General features: G+C 43.6%; 3 protein-coding genes across 3 annotated transcripts; 2 read left to right on the forward strand and 1 right to left on the reverse strand.

Annotated features, from left to right (window-relative positions):
- The first annotated feature begins 686 nt into the window (after positions 1-686).
- Positions 687-854, forward strand: LOC132213773 (cytochrome b-c1 complex subunit 10-like). The gene has a single exon (XM_059660706.1). The coding sequence runs from the start codon at positions 687-689 to the stop codon at positions 852-854; it is 168 nt and encodes a 55-aa protein (XP_059516689.1).
- A 584-nt stretch (positions 855-1,438) lies between these two features.
- Positions 1,439-1,930, reverse strand: LOC132213774 (S-phase kinase-associated protein 1-like). Its single transcript, XM_059660707.1, has one exon. It carries the CDS (start codon positions 1,928-1,930, stop codon positions 1,439-1,441), a length of 492 nt encoding a protein of 163 aa, XP_059516690.1.
- Positions 1,931-4,946: 3,016 nt separating this feature from the next.
- On the forward strand, positions 4,947-5,417 carry LOC132213776 (histone H2A.Z-like). Its single transcript, XM_059660708.1, has one exon. It carries the CDS (start codon positions 5,031-5,033, stop codon positions 5,415-5,417), a length of 387 nt encoding a protein of 128 aa, XP_059516691.1. The 5' UTR covers positions 4,947-5,030.
- Positions 5,418-23,149: the final 17,732 nt, after the last annotated feature.

Consider the following 23,149-nt stretch of genomic DNA (forward strand, 5'->3'; position numbering starts at 1 on the left):
TAACCTCATCTTCTACGAGCTTTATTGTAAAAGTGAATACTTACTTTGACCTCCGTAGCACCCTTGGTCTTTTCTAGCAAGATAAAGTAATATGGTCTTATACGTTTTAAGAACCAAGAATCACTGTGTCCCAGGGACTTATATATATATAAGCACGTTTACACTTTAAAGCTATGGAGACCCATTCAAATGTAACAGAGATGCTACTTTAAACCAAGCATGAGTATACGTAATTCACAATGAAAGCAAGGTGATGGAGAGGCAGTAATAACAGCTTCTCAACCTTGTGACTGTCTCAGTGTCCCTGCCTCCCTTGCCTGTGCTGTTTCTTTTGCTTCTGGTTCTAAGTTCTTTGGAAGGTGGGGTGCAGTGCACTTTCTAGAAATGCCAGGCAAGAGGTAGTGGAGTTTAAACATTTTGAAAAAGTCCACTTGACTTCAGGGCAGACTCCCGCCTTGCTGCTGGCATTCCAGGCCTTCCCTTCAGCAGTTAAGGACATGAGCATCCAGCTAGCACAGCAAGAGAAAGAAAGTGAAGCTCTTAAAAGTTTTACTAAGTGGATCTGTGTGCGCAGCAGCCCAGGAATCCAGATATCGCATGCCCTGTTGACCCAGGCTGTGGCATCTCTGTGGGCCTAGGCTGTGCGTCCACCTGGGTCACCCTGAACATCAGACCTCGATGAGACAATGAGCAAGTTCCTGGGCCCCTGCTATGTCCAACTGGCCAAGAACTGGATTCCCATGCTGGGCATATGGGGCACCATGGGCACCATGGGGCTAGTGTGGGCCACTGAGTGGAGGCTGATTCTAGACTGGGTAGCCTACATCAATGGCAAGTTTAAGAAGGATGACTAATTACATTGACCCTCCTCAGACCCCTCTGGTGCCTGGTGGTGCCAACAGGTTCCATCTCAGCCTTTGCTGCATCTGGAACAGCCCCAGCCTTCAGCAAGGATCGCGAGGAAATCCATAGTGTGACTTAGGATTTTCCATGTTTCCGAAAATAATTTTGATGTATGAATGCATTAAACCATGCTCTGAAACCCGGGGCGGGGGGGAGTTAGTAAGTGTCAATAGTGTGCAACATTGTTCACAAACATTCTTCTCTCTTTATCTGTACAATATTTCTGGTGGGAAGTTGTGTTTACCATTTTAATAACGGAAAAATGAAAGTGGAGAAAGTCCCCCCCAACCCAACAAATGGTGGCCTAATAGGGAGAAACCTCACACACCTCCTCCTGGGGCCAGGCCCGAAAAGGGACGAAATCAGACAACATCCACCCAGAAGTACCATATTAGACATGGCTGAGGAGACAATTTTTATTTTAATTTTTATTTGTTTGTTTTTTACTGTTTGCCTAATATTAACAATTATAAACAGAGCAGTGCAACTAATATCTGGAACAATCCCTACAGTGTTACAGCGTCGGGCACAGATTTCACTTCTCTTCACACCACTGGTTCTCTTTGAGCACCTGGGATTCCTCTTCCTCAGTAAAGTCATTTTTTATATGGAAAGTCTTGCGAATCTCTTCAGGGGTTTTCCCCTTGATCATATTGGCAACAGTCTTGCATGTAACATCAAGCAAACCTTTGATGTCTAAATAGTTTGCAGCCAGAATTAGTTCAAAGAGTGTTCCTTGGTCAACTTTGAGGAATTCTTGGTCCCAAACAGGAATATCATCTGTTCGCTTCTCTTTGTTCTCATCATCCTCAGGCGGTGGAGGGTCATCCTTGTGGTGGGTGCACCACGGAATGACCTTTTTTAATGTTGCTGCATTAACATTTGGTAGAGGAACTGGGTCATCATCGCCTTCATCATCCATTCCCAAATCTTCTAACATGGTCTTGATAGTCACAGATTGTTTGGCAATTTCAACATCAACTTCAAATATTTCTCCATCAGAACTCTGCAATTTAATTGGAGGCATGGTGCTAGGTCTCAAGGAGAAAGCGGGCCTGAGGCTGAGGAGAGCCGGGCAGCGTCAGAAGAACCAAAAGCAAAAGGTGGAGAAAAAGGCCAGTTACTTGTTCGGGCGCCAATTGTTGGTGTCCAACCCCAGCAGGTTCAGGGGTTCCCAAAGGTGCGGATGGAGTTGGCGAAGAAGGAATGACACGGAGACAGTGTTCAGTTGATCAGCAGCCCAGCCAGGTTCTCTAGCCTGGATCTCCAGCGAAGTTCTGTGTTTGATTGTCTTGTAACATCTGTATTTATACCAGTTGATTTTAGTCCTATCAATTTCTCTTCCAATGGTTAGGCGGTTTCTTATCTCCATTCCAGGGAGTAAAGATTATGTAGCTTAAGCATGATTGTTTAGTTAAAGTGATTAACTACCTGCCTATTTCCCTCCCTAACTTCAGGGGAAAATCCCTATCTGGGGAAACAACCTTTCTTGGAGAGGTGACCTTGGTGAAAACATATAGCACCAAGAAGGGGAGCAAACATATTAAGAACAGTATGCCATATACACCAGGTCCCTTGAAACATATGCTGTGCAGATGTTTCTTCCCTGCAGCGACTGTGTCAAGCAGCAAAAATGGACAAGCTTCTGGCAAATTCTCCCTTTTTTTATTTTTTAAATGACAGTGTATTTAAGTCCCACAGTATTGCCTTGAAATCTGTTACAGCAAATCTTTTGCAAGAGTGACTTGGCCTTTTGCTCTTTCATACAATTGTAGAATTTGGCTTTTCATGTTCACAAACTTGAAGAAAGGGGACCATTGTTATTTCTAAAAGACACTGGAGGAAATATTCTTAGAAACACTGCCCAGTGAAATGTATCTCACCCCCTAGATCAAAGGTAACCATTCACATTCTACCGTCCACTGCCTTCAACCTTATTTTCCTTAACCCAATCTCATAAAAATCAGTTTAAGTATGACCTTGAACTTAGACAGCCCAATCAGTAATCACACATAGTTTATCCATTTTTCACCACAAGTACCCTATAAGTAAGTGATGGTGAACCTTTTGAGCTCGGCTTTTCAAAATTTTGAAAAACCCTAACTTAACTCTGGTGCCATGTCACATATAGAAATATTCATTTTTTTATATTTGCAACCATAGTAAAAAAAAAAAGATTTATTTTTTTGATATTCATTTTATATATTTAAATGCCATTTAACAAAGAAAAATCAACCAAAAATATGTATAAAATGAACAAATACAGAAAAACAATGTACATTTAGGAAAAAATAATAATAAAAACAATGATAATCAAATGGTATGAAAACTAGAAACTAGTGACTTTTTTGGTGCTGAAGTTTGTCTGCTAATTCTTTGATTGCAGGTTCATTATTCGTTTGAATAAGGAAGAAGAGTGCAACTATGAACAAGGAATTTTGAGCGCTTCAAACAGAGTGCCTGACACTTTTAGCGAAATAAAAAAATCTAGCAATCGCTTTGCTAAGAATTTTTTCATCAACATATTTTTGTGAGACTTTGTTCTCAGCATTAAATAATATTACAACGAACATAAGAAACGGGCTAACAGATGAAGTTAGTGGTGCTTGCTTGGCCTTGAAGTGCACCAAGTATGAACCTGTTTCTGCTTTTGTTCACGTTATACATATTTTTGGTTGATTTTTCTTTGTTAAATGGCATTTAAATATATAAAATGAATATCAAAAAAATAAATCTTTTTTTTTTACTATGGTTGCAAATATTTTAAAAATTGAATATTTCTATATGTGACCCGGCACCAGAGTTAAGTTAGGGTTTTTCAAAATGTTTGCAAGCTGAGCTCAGAAGGTTCGCCATCACTTACTTATAGGGTACTTGTGGTGAAAAATAGTTAAGCTATGTGTGATTACTGATTGGGCTGTCTAAGTTCAAGGTCATACTTAAACTGATTTTTATGAGATTGGGTTAAGGAAAATAAGCTAGAAGCCAGTGGACGGTAGAATGTGAATGGTTACCTTTGATCTAGGGGGTGAGATACATTTCACTGGGCAGTGTTTCTAAGAATGTTTCCTCTGGTGTCTTTTAGAAATACAAGGGTCCCCTTTCTTCAGGTGTGTGAACATGGAAAAGCCAAATTCTACAATTGTATGAAAGAGCAAAAGGCCAAGACACTCTTGGAAAAGATTTGCTGTAACAGATTTCAAGGCAATACTGTGGGACTTAAATACACTGTCATTTAAAAAATAAAAAAGGGAGAATTTGCCAGAAGCTTGTCCATTTTTGCTGCTTGACACAGTCGCTGCAGGGAAGAAACATCTGCACAGCATAGGTTTCAAGGGACCTGGCGTATATGGCATACTGTTCTTAATATGTTTGCTCCCCTTCTTGGTGCTATGTGTTTTCACCAAGGTCACCTCTCCGATAAAATTTTGTTAATAATTTTATCTTTTTCTTCTTCTTCCTCTTCTTAAAGAATACCCTTCAAATTTCACATAATACTGGTTTGGTGGTGATGAACTCCTTAGCTTATTTTTGTCTGTGAAGCTGTTTATCTAACCTTTGATTCTAAATGATAGCTTTGCTAGGTAGAGTAATCTTGGTTGTAGGTTCTTGCTACTCATCACTTTGAATATTTCTTGCCACTCCCTTCTGGCCTGCAAAGTTTTAGTTGAGAAATCAGCTGACAGTTGTGTGGGCATTCCCTTGTAGGCAACTGACTGCTTTCTCTTGCTGCTTTTAAGCGTCTCTGTTGGCTCTGTTTCTGCCTCCCACCCTGGTGCCCTTCTCCTCCCAGTTCCCATCCCTCCCTTCTCCCCCCTTCTCCTCCCTCCTTTCCCAGGTCCTAATAGCGGCTTGGGCTGTGAGGCGCCCGCCCCTCCAGCCTCCTCTGCGCTTGCTCATTGGCTGAAGCCTCAAGGACACGCATCCCAAGGGTGGGCGGCAGCCATTGGTGGACTGAGCAATCCGAGTATTTGGATTAGGCAACATTCTGCCCTATAAAAGGAGCAGGGAAAGGGGGAGACCGCGCAGTTTGAATAGCGGTGCCAGTGAGTCAGTGCTGGGATCTTGCTGGGTGTCTGGCTCTTCCTTTCTCTGCCCTGCTCGCTTGAGCTTCAGCAGAAGTCGACATGGCTGGCGGTAAGCTTGGGAAAGACTCCGGAGAGGCCAAGACAAAGGCGGTTTTCCGCTCCCAGAGAGCCGGCTTGTTGTTTCCGGTGGGCCGTATCCATCGACACCTGAAATCTGGGACGACCAGCCATGGACGTGTAGGCGCTACCGCTGCTGTGTACAGCGCAGCCATTCTGGAGTACCTCACGGCAGAGGTACTTGAATTGGCAGGCAATGCATCAGAAGACTTAAAGGTAAAGCGTATTACCCCTCGTCATTTGCAACTTGCTATTCGTGGAGATGAAGAATTGGATTCTCTCATCAAGGCTATAATTGCTGGTGGTGGTGTTATTCCACACATCCACCAATCTCTGATTGGGAAGAAAGGACAACAGAAGACCGTCTGAAGGATGGCTGGATTTCTTATTATCTCAGGACTCTAAACACCCTAACAGCTGTCTAGTGTTGGTGATTCCAGCGGACTGTATCTCTGTGAAAAACACAAGTTTGCCTTTGTGTAATTCTATTTGAGCAAGTCGCAAGTTTAATTAGCTTTCCAACCAACTAAATTTCTGCATTCGAGTTGTAACCATATTTAAGTGTTACTTTGGCTTCAAAGAACCTTGATTCTGAAGTAGTGGTTTTGATTGAGTTGACTGCTTTTAAAAAACTGTTTGGATTTTAATTGTGATGCAGAAGTTATAGTAACAAACATTTGGTTTTGTACAGACATTAATTCCACTCCAGTGGATAAGCTCAATAAAGGTCATATCCAACAGAAAAAAGAAAAAAAGTCTCTTTGTCTTTAGCTCTTGGCATTTTAATTATGATGTGTCTTGGTGTGGTCCTCTTTTACCAGAAGCTGCTCCGTCCTTGCTGCTTGACACAGTCGCTGCAGGGACCTGGTGTATATGACATACTCTTCTTCATATGTTTGCTCCCCTTCTTGGGGCTGTGTGTTTTCACCAAAGTCAACTCTCTGAGAAAGGTTTTTTCCCCAGGTAGGGATTTTGCCCTGAAGTTAGGGAGGGAATAAAACCTCTTAAATAAGTGCCAGGTGGGTAGTTAACGACTCTATCTAAGAACAATCATGCTTAAGCTACATAATCTTTATTCCCTGGAAAGGAGATGAGAAATGCCCTAACCTTTGGAATAGAAATTGATAGGATTAAAATCAACTGGTAGCCCTGGCTGGTTTGACTCAGTGGATAGAGTGTCAGCCTGCGGACTCAAGGGTCCTAGGTTTGATTCCGGTCAAGGGCATGTACCTTGGTTTCGGGCACATCCCCAGTGGGGGAGTGTGCAGAAGACGGCTGATCTGATTGATGTTTCTCTCTCATCAATGTTTCTAACTCTCTATCTCTCTCCTTTCCTCTCTGTAAAAATTCAATAAAATATATTTTTTAAAAAATCAGCTGGTATAAATACAGATGTAACAAGACAATAAAACACAGAACCTGGCTGGAGATCCTGGCTGGAGACCCTGGCTGGAGAACCTGAATAGGCTGCTGATCAACTGAATGCTGGCTCCGTGTCATTCCTTCTTCGCCGACCCCATCAACACCTTTGGGAACCCCTGGACCTGCAGGGGTTGGATCCCAACACTCTTTGGATTCCTCTTGTTTGGGAGTCTCTGTGCTTCCTGGACTTGTAAGTCTATTTCTTGCACCAGGTAGGGGAAGTTTTCTGTCATTATTTCTTCAAATAGGTTTCCATAGCTTGCTCTCCCTCTTCTTCTGGCACCCCCATAAAGTGAATGTTTGTATACTTGAAGTTGTCCCAGAGGCTGCTTACACTATCTTCATGTTTTTGTATTCTTTTTTCTTTTTCTTTCTTTCTTTTTTTTAATTCTTTATTAGTTAAGTTACTACAAATGTGTCCTCATCTCCTCCCCATTACACCTTATTCTCCCCCCCTCCACTCATGCTATCATCCCCCTGTTGCCCATGTCCATTGGTTTGGCTTATATGCATGCATACAAGTCCTTTGGTTGATCTCTTCCCATTACCTCCTCCCTCCACAGAGGTGACTCGCAAACTCATTTTTTTGATTGATTTCTCTGTGTTAAATGGCATTGAAATATATAAAATAAATATCAAAAATATAAATCTTTGTTTTATTATGGTTGCAAATATCAAAAAACTTCTATATGTGACCTGGCACTAGAGTTAAATTAGGTTTTTCAAAATGCTGACACGCCGAGCTCAAAAGGCTCGCCATCACTGAGGTCCTAGGCTCTCTCCTGTTGCTTCATCTACAGTCCTTCCTTCGTTTCAGTCCCCAGCTTTAATGAATGGACTGTCAAAATCACCCGGGCTTGTGCTGTGAAATCTTCCCATTGATAATGCTCTAACCAGGTGAGCTGCTGGCCAGGGCCCACTCACCTCGGGAAATGACTGCCACGCTCACGGGAGGTGGTGGCAGGCTGAGGGGTGAGCGTGTGGATTTCTGGACTTGCTGTGAGACCTGCCCAATGACGTTTACACCGGATATGACCCCACCGTGGGGGGATGGGCAGGAGCCATCAAATCCTCACATCCACAGATTCCTGCCTGACCAGGCTCCAGAGTGGGCTATGGAGGGATAAGGACCCTAGTGGCCACAGGCGGACCACTGGGCCCTGGCTGCCTGCTGACAACTGGAATCCTTAGCACAGCATCTCCACTTCTGGTCCCATGTGATCACCCTTCATAAAAACCACCCTTTCCCACTGTAGCTGGTGTGGCTCCATGGACATAGCTTTGGCTCATGGACCGAATGTGATTCTGGGCAAGGACACATACCTCAGTGGCAGGCTTGATGCCCAGCCCTGGTTGGGGTGTGTGCAGGGGAAAAACAATGGGTGTGTCTCTCGTGCATCAATGCCTCTCTCTCTCTGTCCCCTCCACTCTCTCTAAAATAAATAAATAACTGGATAAATAAATAATAAATGGGGAAAACATCCCCCAGTGAGGATTAGCAACAACAACAAGATGTCACAACTGCCCTGTGTGCTCCCTGCCTCGTTACTGATTCAATGCAACAAGCCCTGCTCTGCACCATCTTCCCTCCTTCCTTGGGACCCGTGGCTCACGCAGGTGCAGGAACACCTCCTGAGGCTGTGATAAGTTTGCCTCCAGGGTCCCAGCTCACATGTTTGACCTGGAAGCCCGGGCCGACACGACAGTGTTTCTCGGATTGGAGATCCGAACAATCATACAGGTTCGGAGGTCAGTGGCATCAGGATGTAATGAACTAGAACAGGGTCTAACATATGGATCCTAGCCCAGCCTGTGTGGCTCCGTGGTTGAGGGTTGACCTTTGCACCAGGAGGACATGGTGCGATTCCAGCTCAGGTCACAGGCCCGGGTTGTGGGCTCCATCCCCAGTGGGGGGCATGCAGGAGGCAGCAGGTCCATGATTCTCTCTCATCACTGATGTCTCTCTCTCTCTCCCTCTCCCTTCCTCTCTGAAATCAATACAAATATATTTAAAACATAAACTGAAATACGGTGCTTAAATGTATTTAGAAAATAAACTGAAATGTCAGTTACCTGCGCAGCTGCTCAGTGTGGGGCCGGAGCCCCTGTGGAGTGCAGCCATCACTGTGCTGGCTCAACGCGGGGGGGGGGGGGGGGGGAGGGGGGTGGCGTTGACTGTTATCCTGAGGTATTCCAAGCCCTATTGCTAAGATCAAAAGGACTTTCTGGTTGGTCGCCACTCTGCCTTAGTCTCCCAGGCCCAGGGATAGGAAGCGGGGGTGGGGGGTGGGAGAGCTGTGCTGAGAGCAGCCATGTGCTTCGCAGAAAAACCAAAAGGAAAGAGGCTGGGACTTGGTTGCCTTCACTCCGCATCCTAGTTGTTTCTGGGTGGTGATATGTGGGTGTGTTCTGGCTGCTTCATGGGGGACAGAGTTTGGGGACGAGGTGTTTTTCCTAAAGAAAGGCGCTCCTCCCAGGGCCCTGCTAGGAGGTGTGTCCTACCAGCACAGGATGGGCTGCTGAAGAGCCTTGTGGACAGAAGCCTCCTCGGGGACTTTTTAAGGCGGCAGGTGCTCTCCTGGCTTTTGGTGTGGATCTGGGACACTTTCTAAAAGGCAAGGATATCTATGAATGGAAACATTGTCGTTCTTTTAATTTAACTCAACAACCATATCTGTGAGTTGCCATTCATGGATGGAATCTAATGAACTGATGAACGGGGTGGGTCCAGAGACAGGGAAGCTTGGAACAGCGTGCGAATCTCAGAGGGGAGGGGGGGAGGGTGGGTGGGTGGGTGGGAGGTGATCAACCAAAGTCCTTGTATGCAGAGAGCATCACCCATGGACACAGACAGTGGGATGGTGAGGGCCTGGGGCAGGAGGTGAGGGCCTGGGACAGGAGGAGAGGGCCTGGGGCAGGAGGTGAAGGCCTGGGTCAGGCGGCAGAGTGGGCTGGAGGGGCTGGATGGGGGAAAAGGGGACATATGACACTTTCAACAATGACAATTAAAAATATATATGAAAACAAAACAACAAACAAGCTGTGAGCTGCATAACCAAGGTTGCTTATGGCATGGTGGTTGGAGCTGAGTAGTGTCAAAGAGAACTTTATTATTTGCATGTGAGAGTGGCTGGATAATCGGGTGCAGCTGCGCCACGGGGTGGTGTATGCTACAGAAATAAACAAGATCTCTGTGGACTGAGAAGGGGAGTCTTCCAGGGCATAGGATGAAGTGAAAAAGCCAGCGCAAAACCGCACCCATAGTGTGATGCCCTTGCAGGGAAAGAGGCTGTAGGAACACATGTGCCCTGCTCATCCGTGCGGAACAGAGAAACCCAAGCAATGACAGAGACCGGTTCCCTGTTGGGGTGGGTGGGTTTGAAAGGAGCAGGAACGTGGAGGAAGGGGAGCAAAGTAGCAGGAAGAAGGAGAGAGGCACACTTTTGAGTCTGCCTTCCTGTACAGACATACTCCCACTCTCACAGCTATAGTAACACTTCATGTACCAGCAAAATAAACAAACTATGAACAGCCATGGGGGTGGGGGAACCCAAAATGCAATGAAAGCACTAACAGGTGAACCGGACTGTGGTACGTTAACATCATACTGTTGCTGAAGGGATTGAGGAGGATAAAAACGAATACAAGTAACTGTGGAAAACAGTGTCATGATTGCACACTGCATGGCTACAGACAAAAGCAACCGCATAGAGCCCGTCTGGTGTGGCTCTGTGGTTGAGCATCCAACAAAGAACAAGAAGGTCATGGTTCGATTCCGGGTCATGGCACAGGCCCGCGATGTGGGCTGGATCCCCAGTGTGGGGCCTGCAGGAGGGAGCTGATCCATGACTCTCTCTCATCATTGATTTTCCTCTCTCTCTTTCCCTCTCCCTTCCTTTCTGAAATCAATAAAAATATATTTTCCAATTTGGGCCTGAGCCCCGGTGAAGAATCTAGCGGCTCCAATGGTCTCCAACCGGCGCTGCATCTCTCGGTACTGAATGACTGCCTCATTAATGGCGGCCTTCAGGGTAGGACTGCTGTGATCATGGCCGCCTCCAGGCTACTGGTTACCTCCTTAATTTTGGCCTCCAGAATTGTTGGTCCTGTTCACAGGACATTAGCTGGGGTTTCAGCACCACGGACAGCAGCACAAGGTGTTATTCCTTGAATGGCCACGAGAGGGGAGGAGAGGATCGTTTTTGCGCAGGAATTGGCTGACAGCCTCCTGTGAGGTTTGTGTAATAAGCACAAGCATGTACCTTGGTTGTGGGCAGGGGGTGTGCAGTAGGCAGCTGATGGATGTTTCTCTCTCATCGATGTTTCTAACTCTATTCCTCTCCCTTCCTCTCTGTAGAAAAATAAATAAAATATATATTTTTAAATATATATATTTCAAAGTATTTTTAAAAGAAAGAAAGCAGGGAGCCGACTTGAATAAGGAGAAACATGTTCTATGTGGGTGTCCACTCGGAGGCCTGCCCCCCAGCAGCTGGGAGCCTGGGCTAGTCCTCCCGCAGGGAGAGAAGCAGATTTCTTCCCAGCTCATCACCAGGCAACCCGAGCAATTCCCTGGTGCCTTAGGGGCAGAGCTAATAGGCAACATGTGTGGCACAGCCTTGATTTAGTCACACCCACCAGCTTGTGACCCCATGCTAGTGGGGCTTTTGTTTCTACATTAGTGGTTCTTAACCTTCCTAATGCCGCGACCCTTTATTACAGTTCCTCATGTTGTCATGACCCCCAACCATAAAATTATTTTTGTTGCGACTTCATAACTGTAATTTTGCTCCTGTTATGAATCGTAATGTAAATATCTGATATGCAGGATGTATTTTCATTGCTACAAATTGAACATAATTAAAGCATAGTGATTAATCACAAAAATAATATGTAATTATATATGTGTTTTCCAATGGTTTTAGGAGACCCCTGTGAAAGGGTCATTCGACCCCCAAAAGGGTTGCAATCCACAGGTTGAGAACTGCTGTTCTAGATGGTGGACACCTTCTCTTTCCAAGCATCTATTTTTTACCCTTTTCCTTTACTTATTTATCTAACACTACCTTGTTGGACAAAAGACCAAGTGTCTATTTTTAAAATATACATTTTTCTTGATTTCAGAGAGAAAGGGAGAGGGAGAGATACTGAGCTATGCTGGCTGGGCTGTGTGTCTAATAACAGTCTGTAATCAGCATTGCCGGAACAATTGCTGCCAAGTTTATAGGACAGTGGCAGCGCCTCCTCCCCAGCAGTCCTGAGTCCTCGTTGGTGTGAGGGGTGAGAAACTGTGTCCCTTCTGTGCATAACCCAACCGCTCAGAAGGTTAGTGGTTGTTTGTTTTGCTTTGTTTTCCCTCTGTCACTGCCTGGTGTTCCTGAGCGAAGAGCACAGTGAGGTGGCAGCTCCAACCGGCAGCAAACGGGTAACAGAATCTACAGCTCACTCAGCACACTTACTTTTTTTCAGAAACAGCCTCACCCCTAAGGAAGGTGCATCCGTCCTCAGTCCCAAGAAATGTGCAAGTTCTTCTTCTTCCCAAACTCCAACCCCAGCAACTGTCAAGTGAGAAGTCCAGTGGAGTCCTGATATGTTGTCAATATGGCGACATTGATTCCCTGCCTGGAGTCACCTTGTGTTGAAGTCCACATGGTATATTCTAATATCTTTTGGAGTAACAATGATCAATCTGCCCCCCCCTTGGTTTGTCTGTTTATTAATGGTGCCGGTTTCTAGTGTCAATGCAGGCGATGACTGTCTTTTGGTAGATCTCCTGGTGCTGCTAACCTGTCTGGTACAATATTAAGGTTTTGGAATAAAACAGAGGGGAGAATTCCTGAGCTAAATATGACCCCTTGTTGTCAATTTCTGTCTGCATGAGGGATCTTCCATGAAATCCCTAACATCTTCCAGTAATATTCATACATGATACTTGACAGGAATATTTACTTGCATTGAATTTATTTGAGCTCATACATGATACTTGACAGGAATAGTTATTTGCATTTTCAATTCTAAGTTAGGATTAACAGATGAAAAACACATGTTAACCTAATTCTAACCTTAAAATACATGTGACTGTTTGCAACTCATAATAAAACTTACCATACTTGTCAAAAACGAGTTCAAACGATACATAAAAAACAAAACAGGGAGCGAGGGGTGGATGAAGGAAAGGATATTGCTGCACAGAGGAGTTGAAAATATAAAAAGAGGTTTAGCCCACCGGTGTAGCTCAGTGCTTGAGCATCAATCTATGAAACAGGTCACAGTTCGATGCCCAGGTTTCAGGCTCCATGCCCAGTAGGGAAGTGTGCAGGAGGCAGCCTAATTAGTGATTCTCTGTCATCATTGATATTTCTCTTTCTCCTTCTCCCTTCCTCTGAAATAATAAAAAGAGTTATAATACACAGTGATGCTGTGTCAAGCAGATGTGCTGTGTCTGGGACGCCCCAGACACCCCACTGATGATTCTGCCTCGGCCTGGCTTCTCAGTAAACCCCTTACATAAACCCGGCATGTCAAACGCAAAGGCTAACACAGACCAAATAAACAATGTTTAAGTGTATGTGGGCCGCAAAAAAAAAAAAAAAAAAAAGCTTTCATTCTCATAGAAACGTAGGTTTATTTAGAACAGTATAGTATAATAAAAAGCACAGGAGCAATGATAAAAATCATGTTTTCTTCCTGACACTTGGCATCTCTGCTCTGCTACTCTCTGGCCTACTTTGGGGGAAATGTTGTTCGCAGTGATTACTTTCAAAACCGACCCCAGGTGAATGTTAGTGATTCCGGATCTGACAGGAGACTTACTTCCGTTCATCATTGTAAGTAACTGCGCACACTGTGATATTGGCTGGGCTGCAGAAATATTCGTTGTGGGCCGTGAGTTTGACATGCTTGCCTTGGGTCAACTTCATCCCTGGTACCTGGCGGTCTTCAGGGATTGGAGGTCCTGGGCTTTTCACTCTCATCCATTCCCCTGAGGACATGGTAGAACCCTGTTCAAGGGAAGCCACTGGGTTTATTGCTCACCAGCGCACTTTCTCAAGTGTCGATTTCATGCCAGGGCCTCTATGCTATCAGCCAACTTTATTATTATTATTATTGATTTCACAGAGGGAGAGAGAGATAGAAGCATCCATGATGAGAGAGAATCATTGATTGGCTGCCTCCTGCACGCCCCACCCTGGGGATCACCGGGCATGTGCCCTGACCAGGGGTTGAATCTGGGACCCTTCAGTCCACAGGCTGATGCTCTGGCCAGGGAGCCAAACCAGTTAGGGTAAGCTATCAACATTTTAACAAGATGAGGTCCTTGACTTTAAGGTCTTGCTGCAGGCGTAATAAACAAATGAAACAAACACAGCGTATCATTCCCAAATAAGTAACTAAATAGAACGTTTGGTGTTTGGTGCCTAGAGGAGAGAGTTCAAATTCAAGTATCAGCTAACTCCTTTCACTGCTCACCACAGTAGTTCACCAAGTCGGTTCCCAAGCCATTTCCCCCCCAGTCCCCCTGCTTCCCTTGTCACACACTGAACCAGGTGTGTGGCTTCTTGCTGGGAGTGCGCTGTGCACACAGCCATCTATGGAGATTCCAGGAGCATCTTGCCACCTTCCCTTCTCTTCTTGCTGGAGTTCAGGATGCCATTTCTAACGTTATGGTATGTTGGCAAAATTGACCTCTTATTATGTGTACAGTTTTTACCAGTTTTCTTGTTCTTAGGGGCAGGAGTTATAGTCTAGCCAGGGGTTAGAAGTATTGGCTTCCTGACAGTGGGACACAGAAGTTGTTCACGCTCTTTTCTGGTTTCCTCAGCTTTAAAATCAGGTCGGGGGCCCAGCTGGTGTGGCTCAGTGGATTGAGCATTGCCCCATGGACCAAGAGGTCCTGCTTTTGATTTCCAGTCAGGGCACAGTCCCGAGTTGTGGGCTTGATCCCTGGTAGTGGGTGTGCAGGAGGCAGCCGGTCAATGTTTCTCCCTCATTGATGTTTTTGTTTTTTTTTCTCCTCTCTCTCTGAAATCAATACAAAACAAATATTTAAAATGAAATAAAATAAAATCAGGATAGGAGAGGAGAGGATTTACCTCAAAGGGGGTTGGGAAAATGAGCTCATAGACAGGGAGCAGGTACCAATGTGTCTGACACAAGGAGGGCTTCTGTCCTCCATGGCTCTCCAGCACCCTGCCCTGATCTCAGAACCCACACCGCTGAGCCTTTCCAGCCTCAGGTGAGCCAAGATGCAGAGGAAGCGAGAGCACCAGCACCTGACCCAGCTCACACACCTGGTCAGAGTCGGGGCTGGGTTCAAAGGCAACCTGGACGGTGAGTGAAAAGGGACCTGAGGCTCAGGTGAGGCAATTCCGAACCGAGGATCCCAGTTCAACCTACAAGGAGTGCTGGTCGGACAGAACCTGGCCTCAGTGGGCCTGGGCCTTTAGCCAAAGCCCAGGTTAATGAGCTCGGTCCAGTTGCCCATTAGAATCACACTCCCCTTCCTGCCCCCCACCAGGTGCTCAACGGGGGTGCCATCCAGGTGCTCACTTGTTTTCCTGCCAGTTTGGCTTTAGCACAGCTCCTGCCACTTCTGTGGCTGGTGGTTGCATGGCGAGGGGGGAAGAAAGGGAGGTTGGGGTGTAGGGGGATGGGCCAACCAGAAAACCTTGGTGAGATTCAACCCTGGAAAATAGAGTCCTAATACTCCGGGATTTTGGCCCTCAGGTAATCCAGCACCGCCGCCAGGTACACTGGCGCACCCGCCCCCATGCGCTCGCGCTAGGCATAGTTGCCCTTGTGGAGCAGGCGGTGAAAGCGGCCCACAGGGAACTGCTGCCCAGCCCAGGAGGACCGCGTCTTGGCCTTGGCACACGCCTTCCCTCCTTGCTTCCCGCGCCCAGACAGATTGGCAAACTTTTTACCTGCAGAAAAAGCTGCTGCAAAAAGGCAATGTGAGAATGTTAAGCTGAAGAAACCACTTTATAGCTACAGCTTGGATAGAGTGAGAAGACATCTGATTGGTTAAGTGCGTTGGAGAGCTTGTATTCCCTTCCCATTGAAAAAAACAAACGCGCACCCCGGTGCAGCAGCCTCCCGCGTGGGCATGCACCTCTGTGCCTCTGTTCTTGGCGCTGCTCCCCTCCGACTCGGTCTCAATGTGCTTTTTTCTTTCCTTCTAGCGGTAGTACTTCCACTGGGCCAGCTTTCCAGCGGTTCTGGGTGATAGCTGTTTGTCTTATAGCTGTGGTGTTAATGTTGTGGGGGCAGCAGTACAGGTTTGTACCTTATGCCGCCATCTTCTTTGCTGAGAGTTTTTATCAAGAAAGGGTATTGGATTTTGCCGAATGCTTTTTATGCCTCAATTGATATGATCAGGTGATTTTGTCTTGCAATCTGTGTATGTGATGTGTCACATTCATTGATTTGGGAATATTGTACCAGCCTTGCATCCTGAGAATACCTCACTTGGTCATGGTGTATGATCTTTTTAAATATATTGCTAGATCCGATTTGCTAAAATTTTGTGGAGGATTTTAGTGTCTATGTTCATCAGGGATATTGGCCTGATGTTCTTTTTCTTTGTCATGTCTTTATCTGATTTTGGGATTAGGGTAATGCTGGATTTAGAGGAAGAGCTTGGAAGTGTGCCTTCCTCTTGAATATTTTTGGAATAGTTTGAGGAGAATAGGTTTTGGTTCTTCTTTGAATGTATGGTAAACTTCCCCTGTGAAGCCATCTGGTCTAGAGCTTTTGTTAGCTGGAAGTTTTTTTATTACAGCTTCAATTTACTCCATAGTTATTGGCCTATTCAGGTTTTTTGATTCTTCCTGATTGAGTTTTGGAAAGTTGCATTTTCCTAGAAATATGTCTATTTTGTCCAAGTTGTCTCATTTGTTAGAATAAAGTCTTTGATAGAATTTTCTTTTTTTTCTTTCTTTCTTCTCTTTTTCTTTTCTTTTTTTTTTTTTTTTTTTTTACTATCCATTGTATTTCTGTGGGGTCAGTTGTTACTTCGCCTCTTTCATTTCTGATTTTGTTTATTTGAGTCATCTCTCTTTGCTTCTGGATGGGTCTGGCTAGAGGTTCATCAATATTGTTTATTCTTTCAAGAACCAGCCCTTGGTTTCCTTGACTTTTGTATTTTTTAGTTGCTATGCCATTTATTTTCACTCTGATCTTTACTAATTACTACCTTCTATTTACTCCGACCTTTTTATGTTGTTCTCTTCATAATTCTTTAAATTGTAGGGTTAGAGAGCTTATTAAAATTTTTTCTTATTTCTTTGTGGTAGGCCTGTAATGCTATGAACTTCCCTCAGGACGGCATTCACTGTTTCCCATAGATTTTCAGTTGTGTATTCGTTCTAATTTGTTTCCAGGATGTTTTTTATATCTCCTTTTATCTCTTTGGTAACCCTTTCATTGTTCAATAGCATGCTATTTAGCCTCCATGTGTTTAAATGTTTTTATTGTCGCTGATTTCTAATTTCCATTGTGGTCTGAGAAGATGCTTGATGTGATTTCAATCTTCTTGACTTTGTGGAGACTTAGCTTCTGTCCTAGCTTTTGGTCTATCTTTGAAAATGACACATGTGATTTTTGAGAAGAATGTAATTCCATAGCTTTAGGGTGAAATGTTCTGAAGATGTCAATTAGTTCCATTGGTTCTAGAGTGTCATTTAAGATTGCTGTTCCCTTGTTGATTTTTTTGTCTAGATGATTTATTCAGTCATGTCAGATGGGCATTAAAGTCCCCTACTATGATTGTATTGCTGTTGATTTCTCCCTTGATATCTTCCAGAATTTAAAAAATATATTTGGTTGCTCCTGCATTGGGTGCATATGTGTTTACCAGAGTTATATTTTCTTATTGTATTGATCCCTTTAGTTTTATGAAGTGGCCTCCCATACCTCTTCTTATGGCCTTCACTTCACTTTGTAAAGAAGACTGTAAAATAATAAATTTGTGTTAAGTCACTGAGTTTGTGGTTAATTTGTTAAAGCAGCATTAGGAAACTAATACACTCAGTCATGCTGTGCAATTTTCATCTACTCAATAGCCACATATGGATAGTAGTTGCCATATTAGACAACTCAGATATGGAACATTTTTATCATTATAGAAAATTCTTTTGGACAGCACTGGTCTAACAATGTAGTTATCAAAGTGTGGTCCATGGAGCAGCAGCATAACCTGGAGCTATTTATTTTTATTGGTTTTATTTTATTTATTTTTATTTATTTTATTTTTTTAATTGAATCTTTATTGTTCAGATTATTACATTTGTTCCTCTTTTTTTCCCCCCACATCCTCCCAGCTCCCACCCCACCCTCCGCCCTCACTCCCCACCCACTGTCCTCATCCATAGGTGCACGATTATTGTCCAGTCTCTTTTCGCATCTCCCACACACCTTTCCCCCCCAAGAACCCAAGAATAGTCAGTCCATTCCCTTTCTATGTCCCTGATTCTATTATGATCACCAGATTATTTATTCACTTGATTCTTAGATTCACTTGTTGATAGATGCATATTTGTTGTTCATAATTTTTATCTTTACCTTTTTCTTCTTCCTCTTCTTAAAGGATACCTTTCAGCATTTCATATAATGCTGGTTTGGCGGTGATGAACTCCTTTAGCTTTTCCTTATCTGTGAAGCTCTTTATCTGACCTTCTGTTCTGAATGATAGCTTTGCTGGATAAAGTAATCTTGGTTGTAGGTTCTTGGTATTCATCACTTTGAATATTTCTTGCCATTCCCTTCTGGCCTGCAAAGTTTCTGTTGAGAAATCAGCTGACATTCGTATGGGTATTCCCTTGTAGGTAACTGGGTTTCTTTCTCTTGCTGCTTTTAAGATTCTCTCTTTGTCTTTTGCTCTTGGCATTTTAATTATGATGTGTCTTGGTGTGGTCCTCTTTGGATTCCTTTTGTTTGGGGTTCTCTGCGCTTCCTGGACCTGTAGGTCTATTTCTTTCACCAGGTGGGGGAAGTTTTCTGTCATTATTTCTTCAAATAGGTTTTCAATATCTTGCTCTCTCTCATCTTCTGGCACCCCTATAATTCTAATGTTGGTGCGCTTGAAGCTGTCCCAGAGGCTCCTTACACTATCTTCGTATTTTCGGATTCTTTTTTCATTTTGCTTTTCCGGTTGGGTGTTTTTTGCTTCTTTGCATTTCGAATCTTTGACTTGATTCTTGCGCTCCTCTGGTCTGTTGTTGGGTGTCTGTATAATATTCTTTATTTCAGTCAGTGTATGCTTAATTTCTAGTTGGTTCTTTATCACAACATCAAGGGTCTCATTAGATTTCTTGAGGATCTCACTACATTTATCGGCGGCTTCTAGACAGTTCTTAAGAGACCTTAAAAGTGTGGTTCTGAACTCAATATCCTCCATTGACAGTTTTGTCCCGTTTCCTTGTCTCCGCATTTTTTATGCTTTCTTGGTACACCCCCAAGTGGTCTTTGTGCGCAGTCTTGTTGCCTTTAAGCCTTGATTGATGTCGGCAATACCGGGGGTGATTTGACCTCCGAGCTAACTGGCTATGAGAGTCAGCTGTGTCTGCAGTGGGAGAGCTTCTGTGCTGGATCTCTAGGGCGGTTCTAATCTAGCGTTTGCCTGAGGCTATCCGGCAAATGGTTCTGTGCCGGGCTTGGGCAGTGCGGGTCCCTGGGGATCTACAGGGCGGGCAGAGCGAGCAGTTATGGCTGCTCTCAGTTCCGTCCCTAGGGGCTCTGCCTCTCAGAGTCCCAGCAATGGCTGCAAACCTCGGCGAGAAAGCTGCCTTTGAGTACCGACCGAAGCCAGACAGTCCCGCTTCTCCCGTTTGAGACTTGGTCCCCAGAGACTCGCCCGGATCTGGAGCTCAGAGTCTGAAACTCCCTCCCGATTGAAAACAACAACCGCGCCCACCGCCACCAGCCCGCTCTGCACACGCACTCCGCACCTCAGTATTTCACTTCAGCACTGCGCCTCCTCTGAGTCTGGGTATGATATTCACTTTCCTCTTAGTTGTAGAATTTCTACTCAGCCAGCCTTCCTGTGGTTCTGGATGCTGTCTGTTCTTTCCTTTAGTTATATCTCTGAAGTGGTTGTTCAAGGGCAGCAATCTCTGGCGTTAACCTATGCCGCCATCTTGGTTTCTCTTGGTTTTATTTTTTTTATTTTAAAATATATTTTTGATTACAGAGAGGAAGGAAGAGTGAGAAAGAGAGAATAACACCTATGATGAGAGAGAATCATTGATCAGCTGCTTCATGCACACCCCGCACTGGGGGATCCAGCTCACAACCTGGGCATGTGCCCTGACTAGTAATTGAGCCATGACCTGGTTCACAGGTCCACTCTCAACCTCTGAGCCACACCGGCATGGCTATTTTGGATTCTTTTGTGGCTTTCAGTCTTGCCACATTAAATATTTCCATACATAGCATTTTTGTAACAACATGCATGTATATCTTCCAAACAAATGACTAGATATGAAATTGTTGGGTGAAAGAATATTTGCATTTAAAAACTTGATAGCTATTATGAAATTGCTTCCATAGAGCTTGAACCAGTATTCACTTGAGTGATGTATGAGAGTACCTGTTTTTCCACACATTTACCAACCTAGTACAGTATCTAATTTTTTGCTGTTGGCCTACCTTACTATCCTATTGGTGAAAACATGTATGTTTGGTGTCCCTAAGACCATCCCTAAATTAGATGATTTGCTGAGGACTCACAGAAGTTATCATATAGTTGTACTTATTTGATATGATAGTTGACTTATCCTATATAATAAAAACCTAATATGCTAAGTGTCCGGGTGTCTGGTCGGCCATTCAACCAATCAAAGTGTAATATGCTAATGGTATGCCAAGGCTGCTCAACTCCTTGCTATGACGTGCACTGACCACAAGGGGGCAAACAGTCGAACAGTCACTATAACATGCACTGACCACTGGGGGGCAGTCGCTCTGACCAGTAGGTTAGCTTGCTACTGGGGTCTGGCCAATCGGGACTGAGCAAAACGGGCCGGACACACCCTGGAGCCCTCCTGCGGTCCCTCCACGGCTGGCCAACCTAACTGTCCGTCCCCAGCCCCAATCGTATACCCGTGGGGTCCCTTGGCCTGGCCTGAGCTCTCTCGCAATTTGGGCTGAGAAAGCCCGCTCCCCCCCCCAGCACCCCCCCTCGGAGTGCACCAATTTCGTGCACCAGGCCTCTAATTTGAGTATAAACGTTAATTTGTATTTTGGTCTGTTTTATTAAATTAGCATCATTCACATTGTGACATGGCGTAACCATATCATCAAGTCATCAAGTTTAATATATTTGCTTTATAATCTTACCTTTTGGAAAATGTTAGCCTTTTTTTTTTTTTTTTTTTTTTTTATAATCATGACAGAGAGTGAGCTCATTCAGTGTGAGTGTTTCCAAATTTGAAAGTTGCTTTTTAACTTAAAGCTGGGTTTATTCTTTGAATTATGAGGTTGTTTTTCTAACAGTAGAAAATCTTTGTTTAATACTTTAGATGGCAACTATCAAAAGGAAATCGGATCATGGCAACAGATGATGAAAGTGGTGATGGAACAAGTTTATTTGATGTCTTCTCGGGTAAGAGCTTATTGTAATTGTTTTTCTAAATTTATCTAATTACAAAACCATTTATTGTTCTTATTGAAAATAACGATTGTCAATTTTTTCTCTCCACACATAAATGAATTCATACAATAAAGTGTCTGGCAAATAGGAAGTGCCTAGCTAATGTGAACTTTTAGTTATTGTGTTCTTTCAAGCCTCTTAAATGTAATCAATTAGCAACTTTGCAAATCTAAGTCCTAATGATTTTTAGTGTTATATCCAAAAAAAGTATAAGATAGGTATTTGTTACTCTTGAAGTGAATACTTTCAGTAATTGCAGTGGTGCTTGTTTATTGCTGCTCAGGGGGAGATTGACACTATGAAAGATAATCAAGGCATAGTAGTAAAATATGCTTATAAAATGGAAATAATTTAAGGAATATGTGCAATGTAAACTTCCAGATCCTGATGTAAAACTTACTAGTTCTTAATTGTAATTACATTTTTTTCAGATTACAAATAATAAAAGTATATTTATTGACTAGAATTACAATTACTATGCTATAGTGAAAATGACAGTTGTAAAACATGTCTAGTAGAATTCTATTTTTGCTTAAGTATATATTTTTAAAAATTATTATTCATAAATATGGAAAGATTCACATAAAATATGGCCAACATAACTGCTCTGGGTAGTATTATTTTTTTGGTGTTATGTAATTATTTTTTGTAGTTTCAAATTTTTATGCTGCTGTATATTTCTCTTATGATATTTTTTCTTTGAGATATTTAAACCAACAGAAAAATTGAAAGTATAATATTGTCAACACTTTTACTTTTTATGTCTAGTCACAACTTGTTAACTTTTACTACATCTGCAACTCTTATTGTGAAGGACAAACTACATTGTTAATCCCATTTGCTGGAAATAGCTGTTTTTATTTCTACATATTACTGTCTCACAAGTTCCTGTCTATATACATATATTTTTCAGTAGTTACAGTCCCAGTGCGTATTTTACTTTTTACCACTTAACATGATTTCATGAAACATTTTCATAATTGTGTTTTTATTATATTTGTTTGGAAATAATTTCAAGGTTACAGAAAAATTGCTAGAATAAGAACATATAAAACACCATTTACCACCCAAACCGGTTTGGCTCAGTGGATAGAGCGTAGCCTGTGAACTGAAAGGTCCCAGGTTTGATTCCAGTCAAGAACATGGACCTTAATTGCGGGCACATCCCCAGTAGGTGTTGTGCAGGAGGCAGCAGATCGATGTTTCTCTCTCATCGATGTTTCTAAGTCTCTATCCCTCTCCCTTCCTCTCTGTAAAATATCAAAAAGAATGTATTTTTAAGAAAAAAATACCATTTACCTAGTTTCTTCCAAATTTGCCTTTTATTAATATTTTATATGAGTGGCTTTATTGCTGTGTACATACTCTCTCTCTCTCTCTCTCTCTCTCTCTCTCTCTCTCTCTCTCTCTTCCTCTCTCCCTCTCTCTCTCTCTCTCTCTCTCTCTCTCTCTCTCTCTATATATATATATATATATATATATATATATATATATATATATATATAATTTTATTCAGAGAAGAAGGGAGAGGGAGTAACAGAAACATCAAGATGAGAGAGAATCATTGATCGGCTGCCTCCTGCACACCCCCTACTGGGGATCGAGCCCACATCCTGGGCATGTGCCCTTGACCTGAATCAAACTCGGGACCCTACAGTCTGCAAGCTGGAGCTCTATCCACTGAGCCAAACCAGCTAGGGCCATACTCTACAAATACACATACACACAATATTTTTCTGAACAATACACATACCCGATTGATGTGGTTTGGCCACGGGAATTTCCGCAGTTTTCTCCAATCAGTTTGCAGAGATCTGTCTGGATGCCGGGCGACCCTACTCCAACAACAGAGCCTTTAACGGGTCTCTGTTCTCCTGGACCCGCCATCCCTTGACACTGTCGTTTGCCTTCTTAACCTGCATACGATGGATCCAGTGCCTCTTTCCTGCGACTTTGATGGCGGTTGGAGTGCTCAGCACCACCTGGTAGGGTCCATCCCATCTAGGTTCCAGGCTGCCAGGGTTGTGGT

Source organism: Myotis daubentonii, chromosome 12, assembly GCF_963259705.1.
Source record: "Myotis daubentonii chromosome 12, mMyoDau2.1, whole genome shotgun sequence".
Classification (NCBI taxonomy): Eukaryota; Metazoa; Chordata; class Mammalia; order Chiroptera; family Vespertilionidae; genus Myotis; species Myotis daubentonii.